Raw genomic sequence first — 23,831 nt, 5'->3', positions numbered from 1 at the left:
TATAATTTTAATGGTAGGTTTATTTGAACAGTGAGAGACAGAATAACAACAAAGAAATCCAGAAAAACGCATGTCAAAAATGTTATAAATTGATTTGCATTTTAATGAGGGAAATAAGTGTTTGACCCCTCTGCAAAACATGACTTAGTACTTGGTGGCAAAACCCTTGTTGGCAGTCACAGAGGTCAGACATTTCTTGCAGTTGGCCACCAGGTTTGCACACATCTCAGGAGGGATTTTGTCCCACTCCTCTTTGCAGATCTTCTCCAAGTCATTAAGGTTTCGAGGCTGATGTTTGGCAACTCGAACCTTCAGCTCCCTCCACAGATTTTCTATGGGATTCAGGTCTGGAGACTGGCTAGGCCACTCCAGGATCTTAATGTGCTTCTTCTTGAGCCACTCCTTTGTTGCCTTGGCCGTGTGTTTTGGGTCATTGTCATGCTGGAATACCCGTTCTCACCCAAGATTTGACGGTACATGGCCCCGTCCATCGTCCCTTTGATGCGGTGAAGTTGTCCTGTCCCCTTAGCAGAAAAACACCCCCAAAGAATAATGTTTCCACCTCCATGTTTGACGGTGGGGATGGTGTTCTTGGGGTCATAGGCAGCATTCCTCCTCCAAACACGGCGAGTTGAGTTGATGCCAAAAAGCTCCATTTTGGTCTCATCTGACCACAACACTTTCACCCAGTTGTCCTCTGAATCATTCAGATGTTCATTGGCAAACTTCAGACGGGCATGTATATGTGCATTCTTGAGCAGGGGGACCTTGCGGGTGCTGCAGGATTTCAGTCCTTCACGGCGTAGTGTGTTAACAATTGTTTTCTTGGTGACTATGGTCCCAGCTGCCTTGAGATCATTGACAAGATCCTCCCGTGTAGTTCTGGGCTGATTCCTCACCGTTCTTATGATGATTGCAACTCCACGAGGTGAGATCTTGCATGGAGCCCCAGGCCGAGGGAGATTGAGTTATTTTGTGTTTCTTCCATTTGCGAATAATCGCACCAACTGTTGTCACCTTCTCACCAAGCTGCTTGGCGATGGTCTTGTAGCCCATTCCTGCCTTGTGTAGGTCTACAATCTTGTCCCTGACATCCTTGGAGAGCTCTTTGGTCTTGGCCATGGTGGAGAGTTTGGAATCTGATTGATTGATTGCTTCTGTGGACAGGTGTCTTTTATACAGGTAACAAACTGAGATTAGGAGCACTCCCTTTAAGAGTGTGCTCCTAATCTCAGCTCGTTACCTGTATAAAAGACACCTGGGAGCCAGAAATCTTTCTGATTGAGAGGGGGTCAAACACTTATTTCCCTCATTAAAATGCAAATCAATTTATAACATTTTTGACATGCGTTTTTCTGGATTTCTTTGTTGTTATTCTGTCTCTCACTGTTCAAATAAACCTACCATTAAAATTATAGACTGATCATTTCTTTGTCAGTGGGCAAACGTACAAAATCAGCAGGGGATCAAATACTTTTTTCCCTCACTGTACATATACATACATACAAATACACACTATATATATACACACCAAGAGTGTGCAAAGCTGTCATCAAGGCAAAGGGTGGCCACTTTGAAGAATCTCAAATATAAAATATATTTTCATTTGTTTAACACTTTTTTGGTTACTACATGATTCCATATGTGTCATTTCATAGTATTCTACAATGTAGAAAATATGATAAATGAAATGAAAAATATTTTGTATTTTGAAATGTTATAGCTATACAACCAAACCAGGCAAAAAAGATCTAAGACATGAGTTGGTAAATCTTTATTCAATTCACTTCAGTGTGACATTGTTATGCACTCTATAGACTTCAGGAATATGTCTAAGGCCGAGATTCAATCAGATCAAGCATTAACCGGTGATAGCCGACACCCGCATAGCTGATACTTTGCCGGTGTTGGAGGTGTCAAATCGTTGAGCAGCTGCTTGTGATCATTTTCAATAAGCCACATCCGTCCTACTGGTATTAGAAGTTCAGAATGAGAAAGTGTAGGCTATATAGAAATAATGACGCTCAAACTGAAAATCATTCAATGAAATGATGAGGATTTCTGTCATCCTAATCGAGAGGTAGACTACATCTTACATTCCAGCGTTTCCGAACTTATAAAGAAGACTGTATGGGATTTCTCTTAATGCGGCTCCATGCAGCCAATGGCAATGTCCGCTTTAAGTATAATGCCAAAAGACGCTTGTGGATTTCACAGCGCTAATGCAGCTCCACCTCCGACACTGCCAAAACAACCCCTATGCAGATGTCGGATCTGATTGAATAGAGTCCTAAGGTTTTAGTGCAGTAAGCATTTGGTTATGATTGTACACCTCTAATATTGTGTCAGCTCTGTAGTAGTAAGATGCACTATGTTACTATGATATGCTGCTACAGCTATAGTGCTGAAAGATTAGCCTGGTCCTAGACCTGTTTGTGCTTTTTTTGTCAAATTTGTATTACGTTTATTTGGCAGGGACAATGTACAACAAAAACATAAGTCTCAAACCACTGAGAATTGATGTGTTGCACCAGATTTCGCTTACAGCTACTTTCCATCTGTAGCCAACTCCATTGCTGTCATTGTCAAGCCAAACATTGCCATGACAATGAGTGACAGGGAGCTGGCATGATAGCACAAACAGACTGGCACTCAGGCTACTAAAACATTGTCCAGCATGATTTCCTTTTTTACAATACAGCCTACTCTTGGGTAACAGAAGGCCGGCACAGAACAAAAAAAAGGCAAATTGACTGACAATGTATTATCTATAGCAGGTGAGGGTGTTGTAATGTTACACCACTTTTGTCTTTGCACCAAAACAATGCAAAATAATTGCAAATACCCACGGTAACAGTATGTGACATCAGTTGAAATATAACTGTATTTGTCACATGCGCCGAATACAACAGGTGTAGACTTTACCATGAAATGCATACTTACGAGCACCTTTCCCAACAATGCAATGTTAAAAAGTAAGAAAAGTTAGCAAAATAAAGAAAGGAAATAGTAACACAATAAAATATCAATAATGAGACTATATACAAGGAGTACCGGTACCGAGTCAGTAGTTGACAATACAGTAAGATGAAAAACCCAATGTAAACCTAAAGTAGACTATTTTACAAGTCTGCTGCATCATGGCTGCGTTTACACAGGCAGCCAAATTCTGATCTTTTGCCCAATTATTGGCAAAAGTGCTGATCTGATTGGAGGAAAAACCAATTAGTCAAAAAAGATCAGAATTGGGCCGCCTGTGTAAACCGGGCCAAGATGCAGCAGACCTGTAATTAGTCTACTTTAGATTTACATTTTCATCTGACTGTTGTGTCATCTGATGTTCGCATACTGTTACTGTGAGTATTTGTAAATCTTGGAATTATTTTGGTGCAAAGTGCCAAAAGGTGATGTAGCATTACATCACGCTCACGTGCTATAGGTAATGCATTGTATGTGGTCAATCAATCAATACCCAACTGGAACCTGAGCAAATACACTCTGAGCAACTAGTCGAATGAGAGCTACTGTAGAATGTGACAGCAGACACAGTGATAATACAGTGATGTTGTGTGATACTTTCAAACAGTAATGTAATCTGTCACTCTATATATGTCTATAAATCTATTTACAGCATATACAGTGCATTCGGAAAGTATTCAGACCCCTTGACTTTTTCCACATGCGGTTACGTTACAGCCTTATTCTAAAATGGATTAAAAAAATAATAATCCTCATCAATCTACACACAATATACCCCATAATGACAAAGAAAAAACAGCTTTTTATGAATTTTTGGACATTAATTAAAAAACAAAACAGAAAAACCTTATTTACATAAATATTCAGACCCTTTGCTATGAGACTCGAAATTGAGCTCAGGTGCATCCTGTTTCCATTGATCATCCTTGAGATGTTTCTACAACTTGGAGTCCACCTGTGGTAAATTACATTGATTGGGCATGATTTGGAAAGACACAAACTTGTCTATATAAGGTCCCACAGTTGACAGTGCTCGTCAGAGCAAAGACCAAGCCATGAGGTTGAAGGAATTGTCTGTAGAGTGCCGAGACAGGATTGTGTCAATGCACAGATCTGGGGAAGGGTACCAGGACTTTTCCTAGAGCTGGCCACCCAGTCAAATTGAGCAATCGGGGGAGAAGGGCCTTGGTCAGGGAGGTGACCAAGAACCTGATGGTCACTTTGATAGAGCTCCAGTGTTCCTCTGTGGAGATGGGAGAGCCTTCCAGAAGGACAACCATCTCTGCAGCACTCCACCAATCAGGTCTTTATGGTAGAGTGGCCAGAAGGACGCCACTCCTCAGTAAAAGGCTCATGACAGCCCGGATGTTTTTCAGCGGCAGGGACTGGGAGACTAGTCAGGAATGAGGCAAAGATGAACGGAGAAAAGTACAGAGAGATCCTTGATGAAAACCTACTCCAGAGTGTGCAGGACCTCAGACTTCGGCGAAGGTTCACATTCCAAAAGGACAACAACCCTAAGTACACAGCCAAGACAATGCAGGAGTGGCTTCAGGACAAGTCTCTGAATGTCCTTGAGTGGCCCAGCCAGAGCCCAGACTTGAACCCGATCGAACATCTCTGGAGAGACCTGAAAATAGCTGTGCAACGACGCTCAGCATCCAACCTGACAGAGCTTGAGAGGATCTGCAGAGAAGAGCGGGAGAAACTCCCCAAATACAGGTGTGCCAAGCTCGTAGCGTCATATCCAAGAACACTCAAGGCTGTAATCACTGCCAAAGGTGCTTCAAAAAAGTACTGAGTAAAGGGTCTGAATACTTATGTAAATGTGATATTTCAGTATTTTATTTTGTTTAAATTTGCAAAAATGTCTAAAAAACAGTTTATGGGGTATTGTGTGTAGATTGATGAGGGGGAAAAAACATTTTCATCCATTTTAGAATAGGGCTGTAACGTATAAAATGTGGAAAAAGTCAAGGGGTCTGAATACTTTCCGAATGCATATATGTGGACAATATATATGTATCATGTTTGGACTGTTTGCAGTCACAAAAACATGTCATTTGTATAATGTTAAAAAATACCTACAAACCTTTACTCTATAATAATCTGTTATACTCTTATTGAAAGATGTATCATTAATCATTTTATAGTCTTTTACAACAGTTCATCCAGTTCAAGACATCTATCAACAGCAAGCAATGTATGTGTCCCAAATGGCACCCTATTCCCGATACAGTGCACTACTTTTGACCAGGGCCCATTCGGGAAGTAACTGGTGCCAACCTCCCCTTTATGGTGACAGGATATCCACTAGTATCTCACTACACTAGCATACACTGCCACTGATACACTACATGGCCAAAAGTAGGTGGACACCCCTTTAAATTTGTGGATTCGGCTATTTCAGCCACACCTGTTACTGACAGGTGTATAGAATTGAGCACACAGCCATGCAATCTCCATAGACAAACATTGGCAGTAGAATGGCCCGTACTGAAGAGCTCAGTGACTTTTAACGTGGCACCATCATAGGATGCCACCTTTCCAACAAGTCAGTTTGTCAAATTTATGCCCTGCTAGAGCTGCCCCGGTCAACTGTAAGTGTTGTTATTGTGAAGTGGAAATGTCGAGCAGCCACACACAAGCCTAAGATCAGAATGCGCAACCGCCATTGGACTCTGGAGCAGTGGAAACACGTTCTCTTGAGTGATGAATCACGCTTTACCATCTGGCCCCGTAGTTCCAGTGAAGGGAAATCTTAATGCTACAGCATACAATGACATTCTAGACGATTCTGTGCTTCCAAATTTGTGACAGTTTGGGGAAGGCCCTTTCCTGTTTCACCATGACAATGCCCCGTGCACAGAGGTCGATAGTGAAATGGTTCGCCGAGATTGGTGTGGAAGAACTTGACTTTTGGCGATGTAGTGTACAGTATATTCTCTCTCATACACACAATGTGCATTATGGCTGCTGCTGCATCCCCTCCACCCCAGTTCTGCTAATAGTGAGTCAGTTGCCTATAATTGACAAGTTATTTATCTGTATAACGATGCATTAGCAGCTCATGGACTAATTTTCCTCTCCCAGGATCACTCTCTGACTCATCATTACCGTCTCTGATTCAGTTCTACAGCTCAGATGAAGTACCTTTGCTAATTTTTAGTATTGTCTCTGCTTTTATCTACCGTATATATTTATATATATATATATATATATGTGTATGAAAAAGGATTCTTAATGTAATCACAAGATTCACCACACAGCCAATTAACCAATACTGTATACCATGAAAAGTATAGAAAACGAACTGCCCTTATAAATAAAAAATTAATTAAGTAAATTAATAAAATCCATAAAGAAATGTGATCCTCTTACATACAGACGACCTAGTGTTATAAATAGCTCAAATCCTCTACCTATTAAAAGGTGTTTCAGTGTTATATACAATATATTCTATATACAATATATAGGGTGTTCATAAAACATTACAGAAATTATGCAAAAAAAGTATTTTAGAGATAGCATAAAGTTATAGTTCGACTAAGATTAGATACAATCTCTGTCCTTTTTCAAAGCACCATCTTGGTATAACCACTTCCAGGGGAGAGCTGCTACGAATGGCAGACCTATTGGAGAGGGGAGAGCAGGGAGACTGAAAAGCAGCTAAATGGAATGACATAATTAATGACATCACAGCATTGATATTGTTGTTATAAACTGATTTTCAAGATTTCAGTTCAATACTATTAGGTTCCATTGGTGGGTTCTTCTTAGGTTCTATTAGGTTATATTGGGGAGTTCTTAATGCAGAATGTCATGCATTTTGGCAATACAACTCTACATGGCAAGCCTGGTTGCGAGCTACAGACAAAAAAAGTGGGAAGGGAGAACGGTCTTAGACGAGACTAAGATAGATTGTTATATTAACACTCAGACATCTCCCTCCTGTTCTCTCCTTCTCCTTCCGTTTCACCTCTTTAAAGTGCAAAGTCCTGCTAAAGCCCCTGCAGGAAAATGGGAACAAGCATTTCTTATTTGACAAGTTCAGGTAGTCCCTGCCTATTTCAGTCCGTTTCCTTCTGTATGGTGGCTAATGAATACGACCCTGCAAAAGGCCCTGCAGGAGGGTTGCGTTGAACTCTGTGACCAGGAAGTCAATGTGGTCCCTCTCTTTGGACTTGAAGGCCTCAGCGATGATGCAAGCAGCGTCCTGGTGCTCACGGCCCCTCAGGGAGACACCGTTCACTTCCAGAATCACCTGACCCACCTTCAGCTGCCCACAACCGTGTGCCGAGCCCCCCTTCTATAAGAGAGAGAGATGTGGGGGAGAGTGAGAAAGTGAGAGAGATAGAGAGAGATACAGAGGGGGGACTGTGAGAGTGAGATACCACAGTGTGCCATCACAGCAGCAAGATTTGTGACCTGTTGCCACAGGAAAAGGGCAACCAGTGAAGAACAAACACCATTGTAAAGACAACCCATATTTATGTTAATTTATTTTCCGTTTTGTACTTAAACTACTTGCACATAATATGACATTTGAAATGTCTTCATTCTTTTGGAACATTTGTGAGTGTCATGTTTACTGTTCTTTTTTTATTGTTTATTATCTATTTCACTTGCTTTGACAATGTAAACATATGTTTCCCATGCCAATAAAGCCCTTAAATTGATAATTAATTGAATTCAGAGAGACAGAGAGCGATACAGGGAGAGAGGGAGATAATGAAGCATCAATTAAATAATCACTTTTGTAGACAGGATGTGTCCTTGTGGCAGAAATAAAGCGCTAAAGAGTGAGCGAGAAGATAATGAAGCATCAATTAAATAATCACTTTTGTAGACAGGATGTGTCCTTGTGGCAGAAATAAAGCGCTAAAGAGTGAGCGAGAAGATATGAAGCGAAGAGAAGAGGAGAACATGGTTGGTGGTTTCAAGGAAAGGTTAGAGACAAAATACAAAGGTAGATGCTCTTCTGATTAATAGTCAGAAGAGATTGAGGGGAGGAATGAGGGGAGGAATGATTTAGCACTTCAGGCCAAATAAGGACAAAGACATCAGGGTAAAGACATCAGGCTAATCAAATCAAATACCATTTTATTTGTCACATGCTTTGTAAACATCAGGTGTAGACTAACAGTGAAATTCATACTTACAGGTCCTTTTCCAACAATGCAGTTAAAGACAAAAGATTTAATAAAAATTGTATATAATGACCCAAGGAATAAATACATAGTGAAAAACGAACAACAGTGAATCACTGTGAATTACTCCTATCCTCAAGCAGGCATTGACCATCAGAATGAGCAACATCACAACATCTGATAAGCCATGGAGGACTCCAAAGTGGCATACCTGGGGCAGCAGGTAGCCTAGTGGTTAAGAGCATTGGGCCAGTAACCGAAAGGTTTGCCGTTCTGCCCTTGAGCAAGGCAGTTAACCCCCACAACAACTGCTCCCCGGGCACCGATGACGTGGATGTCGATTAAGGCAGCCCCCCCCCGCACCTCTCTGATTCAGAGGGGTTGGGTTGAATGTGAAAGACGGGTTTCAGTTGAATGCATTCAGTTGTGCGAATGACTAGGTATCCCCTTTCCCCATCTCATTCAACATGCTAAGAAAATATACTGCACTAGGAGGATAAAGTCTCTCATCTCAGGACTAAGGACAGCAGAAACTGGTCCATTAAAAAGCTGATGGGAGCTGATGCAGAAGACCAGAGTGAGAGAGATGACACAAAGACACAAGAGTGTGAAACCCTGAGTCTATACTTCACTTCTGTGTGGAAGGATGCCACAAGCAACCTCCCAAGCTCGGAGGTTGAAGACAGCATATTAGCAAACATCACTACTGATACCTACAGTATTGGACAGGTCAAGATACTTATTTTCAAGGTGAACGGGAGGAAAGCAGCTGGCAAAGATGTAGTGGGGTAATATTTGATATATACATATTATATATACACCTCACATGCGACTCATAATATGCCTATAATAAGCCAATAGCCTATAATTTAATTTATCTGACTCCATGAAGATAATTAAAATATAGAAGCAAGCATTAAATGCTGACCACACCGCTCGCGTCGCGTGCGCAATCGTTGCAAAATAAATGTACACATACATGCTATTCAATCATTGCACCCACACTGCGTGCACGCGTCAACAAGTGTCTGCGTAGCCAGGCGCTAAAATAGAACTTGGTTCTATTTGTGATGCTTGACGTGCAGCAAGTCCTGCTTCTCCCATCTCCTCATTGGTTTTTAGGCGCATATACCCACGTCCCATCTGCTCATTGGTTTTTAGGAGCATATATCCATGTGGGTGATTGAAAGATGAACTGAGGTCCACACTCCAGTTCAGTTGGTGGTGGTAATGCACCTTAAAGTTGGTTACCAACCGCTATATAAATGCCAAAGAAGAAGAAGAAGCCTTTAGGAGGAGAGATTATTAGAAACAAACTTTTACCCGTTTATTTATGAATGAATTGTCAGAGTAGAAGACCTTGTGCATTTTAGGTAAAATAATAACCCAATGTTTATATCCCAGGACAAATTAGCTAGCAACAGCAAGCTAGCTAAATTGCCATAAATGTTTAATGCTTTTCGACCTGTCCCCAAATTAATATACTTGGTTCAGAGTTCGTTTTGATATTTCAACCTGCATGTCCTGATCGTGTCTGAACAAAATCAACATGCACGTGATGGCGCACACGGACACATGCGCATGAGCGGTCTGGTCAGCATGTTAGGCAATGAGTTGGCGTTGACGAGCAAGAATTGGTCTGAGAATTGTCTATATCAAAATGCAGATATTTAAGTGATAACGCCCGAGAAGCCGGTGTTCGGAGGATACTGTATATTGGCACAGGTGTTGTTAGGCCCGAATTGAAGTTGAAGGCCGGCAAACCGTGCCAATATATCCTCCAAACACCGGCTTCCAGGGCATTATCACTTTTATACAACGGGTTACCAACATATTCAAATAATATTCATATAATGATTTACATATTTTCATTAAAACCTTGGGTGAAACGGGTGGGTGAAACGGTTCACAAAACTCACGGTTCGTTATGGTTTTGATACATTGACAAAATAAATGCCTGAGAAATATGTAATTTGTATTAAGTTTTTCTATTTATTATAATAGTAAACATGGGTAGCTTGAATTCCCAGGAGCATATGGAAACAAAGGGACAACAAAAACAGCAGTGCCTGCCTTATAACATGAAATAAAATAGTAATTTAAAACAGAACTTCAACCAGAGTACATAGTCCAACAGCATATATCAAAATTAAGTCACATTGCAGTACCTTAAATCACTAATTAATAAAATAAATGTCACATTAACAAAATAAATACAATACCTGTTGTATATTGGTCACAATCTCTGCTGTGAGTTCATTGTAAACTCTCAGATGAGCAGCAGCATCCAGGTGCAGAAGGGTCTTGAATCAGGGGTCCAAAGCGGTGCTCTTGTGTAAGAAGTCTTGGACACCAGGGTCAGCATATCTAGGCTCCAGGTTAACTCTGATAGCAGTCTTGACATCCCTTACTGCGGGTTCATCTTCATCAGATGCCACCATTGATTTCAGGATCATTGTTTTCATAGGCGGGACCATGGAAACTGATGGAATGCTCTCAGTGCATATCAGTGTTGTGACTGTTTTGAGAGGTTAGCACACTTTGATAAACTTCCTTTGCTAGTCTTATGTCATTTTCAGATAAAGTCACAATATCTTTGACATTCATCCTCACAGCTTGATCAGTCAGTGTAGAATACACCGCAACTTTCTGATCAAGGTATCTCTCAACCATGCCATGGCTTGAATTCCATCTAGTAGGGACATCTTGGATTCGTTTGTGGTTTGGGAACTCCAGCATGTGCAGCAGTTGTGCTTTTGTGAAAGAAGGATACAACCTTCCTGATCTTTGCTAGGAGGCGAGAGATTGACATTGCTTTTTGAGATGCTAGATTAATAACTTAAGCAAAGCATCCTATCTGTGGCCCCAATCCAGCTAGTGCAACTGCATTTACAATATTTCTAGCGTTGTCAGTGGTCACAGAAATCGTTACATTATCCCTCTCCAACTACTTCCCTTAGCTCTTCCCCCAAGTTTACACTGGTGTGACTACTCTCAAGGGGACGTGTTTGAAGGACATGGCTTTTTATCTCCCACTCTGCCGTAATGCAATGAGCCATTACAGTAAGGTAGCTCTATGTAGCTCTAAACGTCCAACTGTCTGTTGTTTGAGCAACAGACCGCGTTTCTGACTACTCGGTCTCAAGTTGTTCTTTTGTATACGGCAGGTATTAATGACTGGGCAAAATGTGTATGAGAAAGAATAGTGAGGCGCGGCTCGACCACTTTAAACATGTTTCTGAACCCCGCATTCTCTACCACAGAGAAAGGTCTCATATCTGCCACTATGAATTTAGCTATCGCTGCGTTGATTTCTTTAGCCCTACCGGAGTCAGCCGCATATTGTTGCCTGAAGTCTGTGGGGAGAAGTGGTTTCATTTTTTCGCCTCGTCCCACTGATTGGCACTTTAGAGTGATGTCGGCGAAAACGAGTAGTCATGTTACGCGTATTGCAACTCGAATAGGCTATCGGCAATGAACAGAGCCTACACGTTGTAGAAGTTTTATCCACCACTCGTTAACAATCCCCGTTATAGTTTACAGGGAAACCGAAATGTTCCCTGACGGCAGACCTGAATGATACTGGAGCGACTTCTAGTTCTGGCTTGCCATGTTGCTCCTTTGCATTTAGCTAAGTGCTAATTCCTTCATTAGCTAATTGCTGCTACGGTGGTCTCAGCTCTGTTCTCGCTGGAGTGAAATAACCAATGAGCAGACAACTATAAACAACTTTATTACTATGTGGATATTTTGCCCATGTTAATTTATACACCATTGGTTTATGCAATAATCATTTTTTACAATGAAATATATATTTTTTCCTAGCTATAATATATGATTAATGTATTGTTCAGTTCGCAATGCGTACCGAACCGTGCACCGTGGACCCTGTACTGAACGGTTCAATACGAATACACTTACCGTTTCACCCCTAATACACTACCTTTCAAAAGTTTGGGGTCACTTAGAAATGTCCTTGTTTTTGAAACAAAAGCAATTTTTTTGTCTATTAAAATAACATCAAATTGATCAGAAATACAGTGTAGACATTGTTAATGTTGTAAATGCCTATTGTAGCTGGAAATGGCTTATTTTTTTATGGAATATCTACATAGGCCCATTATCAGCAACCATCACTCCTGTGTTCCAATGGCACGTTGTGTTAGCTAATCCAAGTTTATTATTTTAAAAGACTAATTGATCATTATAAAATGTAATAAAGATAATCTAACGTTTTACCTAATGATATATAAGGAGGGCATTTGCACAACATGTTTCACAACAGCACACAACAAAATTCCAGAGACATATTGAGCAACCAACTGATACCAATCACGACCACACCCAGAGACTGATGGCGGACTAAGCACTCACACAAAAATGTCAAGACATGAAAGCACCCTAGCCACACGAACTGACCACTGGTGTAAAGAACAACATTCCATGAATATCGCAAGCACCCAGACACGAATTACCAGAAATACACACACACACACACACACTTAGGTGTGTTGGACTCCGAGGACAAAGGACACTGCCAAGGGCCAATGGGAAGTCGACACCACCTGGAGAATGGACCGTCCCTCCACTCATCGACCAGTCAGGAGAGCGGACCTACTAGACTCAACGTCAACACACTGTCATTTCATTGTATAAATTAGATGCACACTATGTTTCGGGGCTCTCTTCTGCTAGTTCCCTATGAGCTAAACGAAGGAGTCCGTGCACGCTCAGCCAAATATCTTTGTCTCATAATAAACTGCCTTACTATAAACTGAATCCACCCGGTCCAGCGTCTTGACTTGGTCTCCTTCTCAAATAACTAATCATCAACAAAAACCCTTTTGCAATTATGTTAGCACAGCTGAAAACTGTTGTCCTGATTAAAGAAGCAATAAAACTGGCCTTCTTTAGACTAGCTGTGTATCTTGAGCATCAGCAATTGATTTGTTTTGGTTTGATTACAGGCTCAAAATGGCCAGAAACAAAGACCCTTCTGATCCTGGATCACTACTGCCTCTGATCTGGCGGACTCACTAAACACAAATGCTTTGTTTGTAAATCAGGTCTGAGTGTTGGAGTGTGCCCCTGGCTATCGATAAATAAATAAAAACAAGAAGCAGGCTTGCCTTACTGCTCTCACTGTTCCTTCACTGTTTCCTACAATTTAGTCATTCAGCAGATGCTCTTATCCAAAACGACTTACAGTCAGTTCATTTTTTGGTAGAAACCCCCCACCCATCACAGTTATTGCAAGTAGACCCTTCTTCAAAATAATTATCCGCTATCAGCAGAATCAGAGCCAGGAAGAAAAATATAAGTGTGGGATGTAATAACACTAATCAAACACCCTAACAACAATTATATTGGACAGCAGCAGTCCCCACTTAAGTTTAAGCACCCTGCAATCTACCCTCATTACGACAGAGGGGGAAGGCATTCCAACTAACCAACAATGTTTACTCTTTGGAAAGCGGAAGCACTCTAGCGTTATACAATAGCTGTTGCAGAGCCTTGAAATTGGCTGTGACAACCTATTGTTTATGATCTTCTTATCGCACCATATCCCCAGATGTGTTAAGTCAGTAAAACAATAAACAATAAAATCCCATTATTGTTGACTGTCATATCCTGAAATAACCTCTTCAACCATGTCACTTATAATTCTCTGTATGACCATTCAGAGCCAACCTAATGGCTGCGTGTCAAATAGAACCCTATTCCCTATGTAGTGCACTACTTTTGACCAAGGCCCATACACTCTTAGAAAAAAGGGCTCCAAAAGGGTTCTTTGGCTGTCCCCATAGGAGAACCCACTTTCGTTCCAAGTAGATCCCTTTTTGGTTCCAGGTGGAAGACTTTTGGGTTCCATGTAGAACCCTCTGTGGAAAGGGACCAAAATGGGTTCTTCAAAGGGTTCTCCTCTGGGGACAGCCGAAGAATCGTTTTAGGCTCTAGATAGCACCTTTTTTTCTAAGAGTGTAGGGACTATAAGCACTATATAGGGAATAGGTTGCCATTTGGAAAACAACTCTGGACTGTTGCTGAATCATAGACAGTACCATTAAATGGTGGGGGGAAATAGTTGGAATAATGAGGCACAAACACCTGTTTGTGTCACGCCTGCGCCCGCTCTCCCTCTCTAGCACTTGGGGGCGCCAGGCTGCCTTTCATTACGCACACCTGTCGCCATCATTACACGCTTCTCGTCTCCAGTGTCGATCCTTACAGAATGCTGACACCACTATACAAAGCATCAGGGAGGTATTTGTTTTTTGTTTTGCTGGTGATGTCGGGTCCGGGTTCCGCCGCTGATGGAACCGGGGGTGCCCCAGCTGGCTCATCAGGCTTTCACGCCTTAGCTGGCTCGAGAGGTTTCCTTGCTCCGGTTGGGTCGGCAGGCTCCCATCCCACGTAATGCCTCAGCCAGCTCGTCGGGTTCCTACGCCTCAGCCGGCGTCATCGGACGCTGTCCGTATTCTGTTCCTGTCCGTGGTTATTAAATGTTCACTCCCTGTACCAGCTTCTCGTCTCCAGAGTCGATCCTTACATCAAGGCTGTTCTTGACAATAATATTTAAATACACATGTAGGTCCACTCACAATGACTATGTCGGTCTACTCACACCTTAAAACTAAAAATCAAAACACGTGTTCCTTATTGGACAAGTTCAGGTAGACCCTCCATGTTTGGGTTTGCTTACGTTTTGTTCCTAATGAATATGGGCCCTGGTGACCTGAATTGATCATCCAATCCAAGAATCCTGAGACTAAACAGGTGGTAGAAAACTTTCTTCAACAAAGTTACAAATCCCCATGAGAGCATCCTTTACCTGATTTGAGATTCTTATTCATGCAAATATAGGCTGCTATTACGCACATAAACAGATGCTCGGGGGAAAGTCACATTTAGGATGCAAGTGAAAATGGTAATTCTGCCGTTTTTTATGCTTGCTGTTATGCAATAAAATATATATAAGTATGGCACACCTTCAGGCTCTACATTCACATAGGACGAAGTAGTTCTTACTATTTACAGACATCACAGTACAAAAGCCCTGTGTAGTCCTCATCATGCTACATTCATGTTCAGAGTTATCCTAAATGTCGGAGTATGATAAGGTGATGCAGAATCATCTGCTTTTACCCGGAGCCCCATAAGCCCTGGTCAAAAGTAGTGCACTATTTTGGGAATAGAGAGCCATTTGGGACGCAGTAGTCTCTCTTTCTCACCTGTATGGTGACGATGCGTGGCAGCGGCTGGCGTGTGTTTGCCCCTCCCTCTATAGCGATACCCAGAGTATTGGCATTCTTTACCACATGTACCAGGGTAGGGGTGGGCACTGGAGCGCCAGGCTGCTGCAGGGAACACAAGAAGAATCAGAACATAGAATGAGGACAAAAAGACATAGAAGCAAGACTACGGTTAAGGGATGGACAGGCACTGAGTGTACTGTAATAAAACGTGTGGCAAACCATGAATTTGTGAAAAGGCAAAACAGAGTGTTGTGAAACTCTGAGATTTTAGAATGTTATGGTGTGCGTCCCAAATGGCACCCTAATCCCTAGCTAGGGCTCTGGTAAAAAGTAGTGCACTATGAGCCCTGGTCAAACGCAGTGCACTATATATGGAAAAGGGTTTCATTTGAGACACCAACATGTTATTTCTGTTGTGATATGGGCCCTTGGTGGCCCTCACCTGTTTGGATGCCAGCGCTGCAGGTCCCTGGGCCACTTGGGACTGCTGTGTGGCCTGGTTCTTACTGGGCCGAGGACTGCTGTCTTTACTCAGCCCTCCTGCCTCAGCAATGTCCACCCCACTGTCCTCACTCAGAGTCTGACCACTGTCTGACAGCTGGGACAATGTGGCGCCTGGATACACAGAAGTAATAGATTCGATTATATATACACCTTCCTAATATTGAGTTGAACCCCCTTTTGCCCTCAGAACAGCCTCAATTCATTGGGGCATGGACTCTACAAGGTGTTGAAAGCATTCCACAGGGATGCTGGCCCATATTGACTCCAATGCTTCCCACAGTTGTGTCAAGTTGGCTGGATGTCCTTTGGGTGGTGGACCTTTCTTGATACAGACGGGAAACTGTTGAGCATAAAAAACCCAGCAGCGATACAGTTCTTGTCACACTCAAACTGGTACACCTGGCACCTACTACCATACCCCGCTCAAAGGCACTTCAATCTTTTGTCTTGCCCTTCCACCCTCTGAATGGCACACATACTATGTCTCAATTGTCAAGGCTTAAAAATCCTTCATTAACCTTCCTCCTCCCCTTCATCAACACTGATTGAAGTGGATTTAGTGACATCAATAAGGGATCACATCTTTCACCTGCATTCACCCGGTCAGTCTATGTCATTGAAAGAGCAGGTTTTCCTAATGTTTTGTACACACAGGGTACAAGCATGTAAAGTGATAAACACACAGAAACACAGGCAGGTACGCACAAAAACACATAGACACACAGACACACATTGACCTTTACCTCTCTGCTGGGGCTGGGGCCTGACCTCAGCAGTCAGTCTGTGTATGCCTGCCATGACACACTGACCTCCCTGGCTGAGGGAGGGAGAACAAGGAGAGCAGGGTCTGTCTGGGCTACATGGGGGTGGCTTCAGGACAGTGAGAGAGGGACAGGGCGAGGGACAAGGGGACAGACATGGGGAGAGACCAGGGGAGGGACACGGTGAGAGACAAGGGGAGGCAGTCTTAGGGGAGGTAGCAGGCTTCTCATGGGAACAGGATCTGAAGATGGGGTGCTTGATGGTCGACTCCTGGGTTGGAGGAGCAGAGGGGAACCACAAGGGGTTGTGATGAAGGGAACCGGGGCAGGTATGGTGGCCAGAGCTAGGGCAGGCTTGGTGGGGGTGGTGGTCAGAGGTGGGGGTGGAGATGTGGAGGGAGTTTTGGCAGGTGTGGTGAAGAGAGTTTATGGATGTCTGATGACCAGAGCTTGGATTGGCACTGTGGTTGGTGCCAGGGTTGGGGCTGTTTTGGTGGCCAGGGTAGGGACAGGTGTGATGGAGGCCAGAACTAGGGGAGGTGGAGGTTTGGTGGTTGGAGGAGCTGAAGGCTTTGAGGGATTTGTGGTGGCATTCCTGGTGTAGCCTGGTGGGGGCAGTAAAGATCAGGCCAGACTGGGAGTGACTGGATGAGGGGCGCTTGGAAGGGTCCCTCTCCTTGGGGTTTCTCGTCTGGGTATGGCCGGAGGGAAGTGATGGCTTGAAGGACGGAGGAGATTCAGCTGTAGACCGCACCTCTTTCTAGAAACACAAAAGGACATTGCTTGTACAGAAAAGTGGTCCAAACTCTTTACAACCTCAGTCTGTCTGCTGAAGTTCACCAACAATGTTTTTAATGGAGAGAGTCACCGTCAAACGCAACTTCACGACTCACCTTTAAAAATGCATTGTACACAAAGATTAGCATTTAAGTCTAATTTGCCACTCATGCACATAATAAAACCTGACTATTATTTCCATCAGACTAGAACAACCTCAAACTCACACAGACTCACCAATGTAATGTCAGGTAGGACACTAGTGCGTACCCCTGGATCTTGCTCTACACTGTCACCATGAGAGCACTCATGCTGAAAGAGACAGAGACACAAGGTTTTGTGTGTTATAATATGACTTCACCTGTTTACTTGAACTTATCATTCAAAATAAACAGGCCCATCCATAGACTCACTGACCTGCATCCCAGAACAATGTTGTGTGACAATAATGTGCTGAAACATTAACCCAGAACCGTGACTAAACACTTCAATTATCAATTAACACAGGAAGTTAATTTAGTGCATATAATATAAATGAACTGCAATTACTTGTTTACTAAGGGTGTGATTTTACAGCTATAGTAATGAGGGTGTCAACGAGGCCAATTACACAAGCACAGAATGGACCATGGCAATCAGCAAAACCAGCCAACCAACAGAAAGCAACACTTTGTCACCTTGGACCATGGGGAAACTGACACACGCATACAGACACACACACACACACACACACACACACACAGTCACGCACAAACAGTCGCGTACACCCACACAGTCGTGTACAAAAACAGTCGCGTACACACACACACACACACACACACACACACACACACACACACACACCACACACACACACACACACACACACACACACACACACACACACACACACACACACACACACACACACACACACACACACACAAAGATATACAGTTGAAGTTGGAAGTTTACATACACTTAGGTTGGAGTCATTAAAACTTTTTTTTTTTCAACCACTCCACAAATTTCTTGTTAACAAACTATTGTTTTGGCAAGTTGGTTAGGACATCTTCTTTGTGCATGACACAAGTCATTTTTCCAACAATTGTTTACCGACAGATTATTTCACTTATAATTCACTGTATCACAATTCCAGTGGGTCAGAAATGTACATACACTAAGCTGACTGTGCCTTTAAACAGCTTGGAAAATTCCAGAAAATTATGTCATGGCTTTAGAAGCTTCTGATAGGCTAATTGACATCATTTGAGTCAATTGGAGGTGTACCTGTGGATGTATTTTAAGGCCCACCTTCAAACTCACTGCCTCTTTGCTTGACATGGGAAAATCAAAAGAAAACAGCCAAGACCTCCACAAGTCTGGTTCATCCTTGGGAGCAATTTCCAAACGCCTGAAGGTACCACGTTCTGTACAAACAATAGTACGCAAGTATAAACACCATGGGACCACGCAGCCATCATACCGCTCAGGAAGACGCGTTCTGTCTCCTAGAGATGAACGTACTTTGGTGCGAAAAGTGCAAATCAATCCCAGAACAACAGCAAAGGACCTTGTGAAGATGCTGGAGGAAACAGGTACAAAAGTATCTATATCCATAGTAAAATGAGTCCTATATCGACATAACCTGAAAGGCTGCTCAGCAAGGAAGATGCCACTCGCCATAAAAAAGCCAGATTACGGTTTGCAACTGCACATGGGGACAAAAATCGTACTTTTTGGAGAAATGTCCTCTGGTCTGATAAAACAAAAATAGAACTGTTTGGCCATAATGACCATCGTTATGTTTGGAGGAAAAAGGGGGAGACTTGCATCATATTGTGGGGGTGCTTTGCTGCAGGAAGGACTGGTGCACTTCACAAAATAGATGGCATCACGAGGAAGGGAAATTATGTGGATATATTGAAGCAACATCTGAAAACATCAGTCAGGAAGTTAAAGCTTGGTCGCAAATGGGTCTTCCAAATGGACAGTTGTGGCAAAATGGCTTAAGGACAACAAAGTCAAGGTATTGGAGTGGCCATCACAAAGCCCTGACCTCAATCCTATAGAAACTTTGTGGGCAGAACTGAAGAAGTGTGTGTGTGAGCAAGGAGGCCTACAAACCTGACTCAGTTACACCAGCTCTGTCAGGAGGAATGGGCCAAAATTCACCCAACTTATTGTGGGAAGCTTGTGGAAGGCTACCCAAAATGTTTGACCCAAGTTAAACAATTTAAAGGCAATGCTACCAAATACTAATTGAGTGTATGTAAACCTCTGACCCACTGGGAATGTGATGAAAGAAATAAAATCTGAAATATATCATTCTCTCTACTATTATTCTGCCATTTCACATTCTTAAAATAAAATGGTGAATTTTTATTGGATTAAATGTCAGGAATTGTGAAAAACGGAGTTTAAATGTATTTGGCTAAGGCGTATGTAAACTTCCGACTTCAACTGTACTTGGGTTCAGCTCTCAGCCACAATGGTTTCAAATCTCTCCTCACAATGGTTTCAAATCCCCCCCCCGGTCCACGGCTGAATAATCTCTGCTTTGTTGGAGCAAATGGCACCCTATTTTGTATGGTACATTACTTTTGACCAGAGCCAGAGTTTGGTCAAAAGAGGAGCACTGAATAGGGTGCCATTGTGCATTCAAACACTGTTTTAACAGTTTCTATTACAGGGTGGCTGGGTCTCATTTGGATGGTTATAGAGTGTTTTGTAGAGTGACTGTGCCCTGGCAGAATGAGGTCCCATTATACTGATCAGGGCCATACTGATTCAGTGAAACATCGATGCTACACTGGCACTGCAGCTCAGTAATCTCATCTGAAATCACTGCTCTCTCTCATTTGATACTGGTGCCAGATCCAATTGACGACAGAAAATATTTTAAAAGGAGGCCTGGAGGAAATCAAACACACACGCACCATAGACCTGAATAGGCATGCACGCACACACAGGGCCAATGGGGCTCTGGTCAAAAGCACTCCACTGTATAAGGAGTAGGGTGTCATTTAGGGTGCAAACTTTCCACTACCTTGGCAGAGCAGAGAGTGGTGGGGTTGTAGTGGCTGTGGCTGGCTAAGGGCTCTGTGTGTACACAGCGGCTGTGTGGATGCAACGTTCCTTTTTCTCCATGCCAGGCCTTCAGAGCCTCCCTCTCACGGTGCAGCACCAGACCATCATACAGCTCCAGGTCCTGGAGAGCCACCAGGCTACGCACCTCAGACAGCAAGGATAACTGTAGAGGAGAAACGGTCAACAAGTTACATAGAGGCCCAACAGAGTTACATAAATGCGCTATCATAGTTACATAGAAACCCTATGATGTTACAGAGGCCCTGTCGGTTACATAGAGGCCCTATAGGTTATATAGAGGCCCAATAGGTTATATAGAGTCCTTATTTGACTTAGAGCAGGTGCTGGATGTCAGAAAGTGTTCCATAAAAGGTGAAAAGGTTACCCCACACACTGCATTATGCTCTCAATGGGAATTTATTAGACAACGTTTAACCTTCGAGCACTAGGTTTTCATCATCTCCTTTGACAAAGGGAACTGGAGGGAGGACAGGAGGAAGAATGGTGGACAGTTAAGACAAGGAACCACCAAAATAACATTTATAGGCATTTTGTGAATGGGTGTACATTAAATAAACAATTTCCAAACAGTTGTGGAGACACCATCTTCTGGAGAGAAAAATATCAACCATCAGATGAAGCAGACACCCAGGGTGTATCCCAAATGGCACCATATTCCCTATAGTGTACTACTTTTGACCAGAGCCCTATAGGGTGCCATTTGGGATGCTAGCCCAGATGTGCTGTCTCAGCAGGCGTTATAGTACCTTGGCGTGGGTGTTGAAGAGTTCAAACAGGGCCATAGCCAGGGGTTCCAGACCGATGTGTCCCTCCTGGTACTCCTGCAGGTAGTAACCCATGGTCTGCCTCTCTGGGTCTGTCAGCAGCAGAAAGGCCTGCTCCTCTAGAGATACCTGTGAACCTGGGGGCCACACACCTCGACACACTGGCTGTATCGACGGAGGGAGAGGAGAGAGAGCAAGAGAGAGAGAACAAGAGGGAGGGAGAGAGAGAGAAAGACAGAGAGAGAAAGAAAGACAGACAGGTAGAGAGTGGGAGAGAGATAAAGAGAAAGACAGAAGAGAGAGAGAAAGAATGAATGTACACTCTTAGAATTAAGGGTTTGGTTAGGGTGCAGTATTGTTCCCTGAGGTACAAAAATCTAAATACACAGAACTTTCCTTCAGAGGTATAATCTCACATGAGACTGTTACTGTAGGTACTGTACCTTTTAGGGTACATGTGCTGTTAATGATCGGACCCTTTTTTTCAATTTTCACCTAAAATGATATACCCAAATCTAACTGCCTGTAGATCAGGACCTGAAGGAAACATTTGAAAGGAAACACTTTGAAGTTTGTGGAAATGTGAACTGAATGTAGGAGAATATAACACATTAGATCTGGTAAAAGATAATACAAAGAAAAAAACATGCGGTTTTTAGTTTTTTTTGTACCATCTTTGAAACGCAAGAGAAAGGCCATAATGTATTATTCCAGCCCGGGTGCAATTTAGATTTTGGCCACTAGATGGCAGCAGTGTATGTGCAAAGATTTAGATTGATCTGTTAAAAATGTTGAATCAAGACTGCCCAAATGTGCCTAATTGGTTTATTAATACATTTTCAAGTTCATAATTGTGCACTCTCCTCAAACAATAGCATGGTATTATCTCACTGTAATAGCTACTGTAAATTGGACAGTGCAAGAACAAGAATTTAAGCTTAACTATATCAGATATGTCTATATCCTGGGATTTTTTTGTTGTTGTTACTTACAACCTCATGCTAATCACATTAGCCTAAGTTAGCTCAACCGTCCTGCGTGGGGGGGGGACCGATCCCGCAGAGGATAAACTAGTATAATGGTACAGTTTTGTACCTAATATTTTGAATATAAAGGTGAAATCATCACACAAACCATGCCCATAATTAACATATTTCCCAGCATGCTCTACTGCAGGTTGATTTTTTAGAATTGTTTGTTTCAATAAGTGTGTTTTTGAATGCACAATGATTGATTGATTGATCTTATGCTACACAAAGATAAATAGTATACATTTTTCTATACTAATCCTAGTCTGGTAATAGTTGGACTAACCAGGAGTTATGGCCTCATGATATACATAATGTATTGTCATAAAGAATAAAAAAAACATTTTTCTTAGGCCCTCACTTGGTGAAGGCTACAGCACTGAAAGCCAACGAATGCAACAACCATGTGGTACTGTTAACTAAAAAATTTGCTTGAAATGCATCCTGGGGAATATGCAAATGAGGCTTTACCCCTTACAATGTTAAAACAGCACCCCAAAACCTTTTCAGAGGTACATTTTTGCCATTTAAAAAGGAACAAAACGGCTTTGTCACTGTGGTGGTAACCTAAAAAAGGCAAAATTATACCTTTTCCAAAGGTATGCTGTTATACCTGTACTATATTGTCCCCTAAGCAACATTATTGGCTCTTTTAAGAAATGAACCGCAAGGGTACAATTAAGTCATTTTAACTAAAGGTACAAAGGACATACCTTAGAGTGTACTGCTACAGTGACGAGCATTTGTACCCCTTTAAGAAAAATCGCAACCTTTATTTCTGAGAGTGTACAGAGTCTCCTGTACATTATATCTCCTTTGCTCTCAGTCATCCCACACACATCAACAGCACACCAACAAGCTTTCTTAAGCTCTAACAATAGAAACCACTTCAAAGTCATCAGTGTTAGGGTGAGCCCAATAACTCTCATTGTTATTCAGCTACAGCTTGAAATGGCCATTCCAGTTTTAAATAGACCGGAACATAGAATATTGAGTACCTAGCCATTGATGGATCTTAAATACCATTCATGGTTAAACGATGGCACTCAAAATGATACAGCTCCACTCATTCTAAAATGGGTGCCTGGATAAGAGCTGTGCGTGTATGTGGAGAGGACTTCTAACACAGATGGTTATGTTTTCACATATCAGACGATATACCGCAGCACACCTTTTTGAGGACAAAAATGTTAGAGGTTATAGACGCCTGGGAATGTGAAACAGATTGTCAAGAGGAGCACCAGGAGGATGAATGTGTTGCAGGGCCCGGAGAGTAAAGAGAAAAATGACAGAGAGAGTTAGCAGGTCAGGAGCAAAGCATTGACTCTTGCTACTATTAATTACTAAGGGAATTTGTCAGTCACACTGGGCTCCTGTCCTGCCCTCACTTCTCCACCAGCACCATACCTAGCTCAGACCAGAGAAATTCACTGAGTCTCAAATGGCACCCTATTCCCTATGTAGTGTGCTACTTTTGGCCAGAGCCTCTGGTCAAAAGTAGTGCACAATACAGAGATGTAAC

The 23,831-nt window shown here is 42.5% G+C and overlaps 1 protein-coding gene across 1 annotated transcript in view; it reads right to left on the bottom strand.

The window, feature by feature from the left end:
* Positions 1–1,759: 1,759 nt before the first annotated feature.
* The window catches only part of LOC106585216 (whirlin), a 115,887-nt gene continuing 93,815 nt past the window's right edge, over positions 1,760–23,831 (bottom strand). Inside the window, exons 6-12 of the mRNA XM_014171177.3 lie at positions 21,264–21,446; positions 20,456–20,659; positions 17,665–17,739; positions 16,633–17,410; positions 15,828–16,000; positions 15,362–15,487; positions 1,760–7,288 (exon numbers count right to left, since the gene is read on the bottom strand). Of these exons, the coding sequence (XP_014026652.3) occupies positions 7,076–7,288; positions 15,362–15,487; positions 15,828–16,000; positions 16,633–17,410; positions 17,665–17,739; positions 20,456–20,659; positions 21,264–21,446 (1,752 nt within the window). The 3' untranslated portion in view covers positions 1,760–7,075. The remainder of the gene's footprint in view (positions 7,289–15,361; positions 15,488–15,827; positions 16,001–16,632; positions 17,411–17,664; positions 17,740–20,455; positions 20,660–21,263; positions 21,447–23,831) is intronic.

This window comes from Salmo salar, chromosome 24 (genome assembly GCF_965601325.2).
Source record: "Salmo salar chromosome 24, fSalSal1, whole genome shotgun sequence".
NCBI classification, from domain to species: Eukaryota; Metazoa; Chordata; class Actinopteri; order Salmoniformes; family Salmonidae; genus Salmo; species Salmo salar.
Note: the sequence above shows the minus strand (reverse complement) of the source record. Positions and strands in the feature narration are given on the sequence as shown.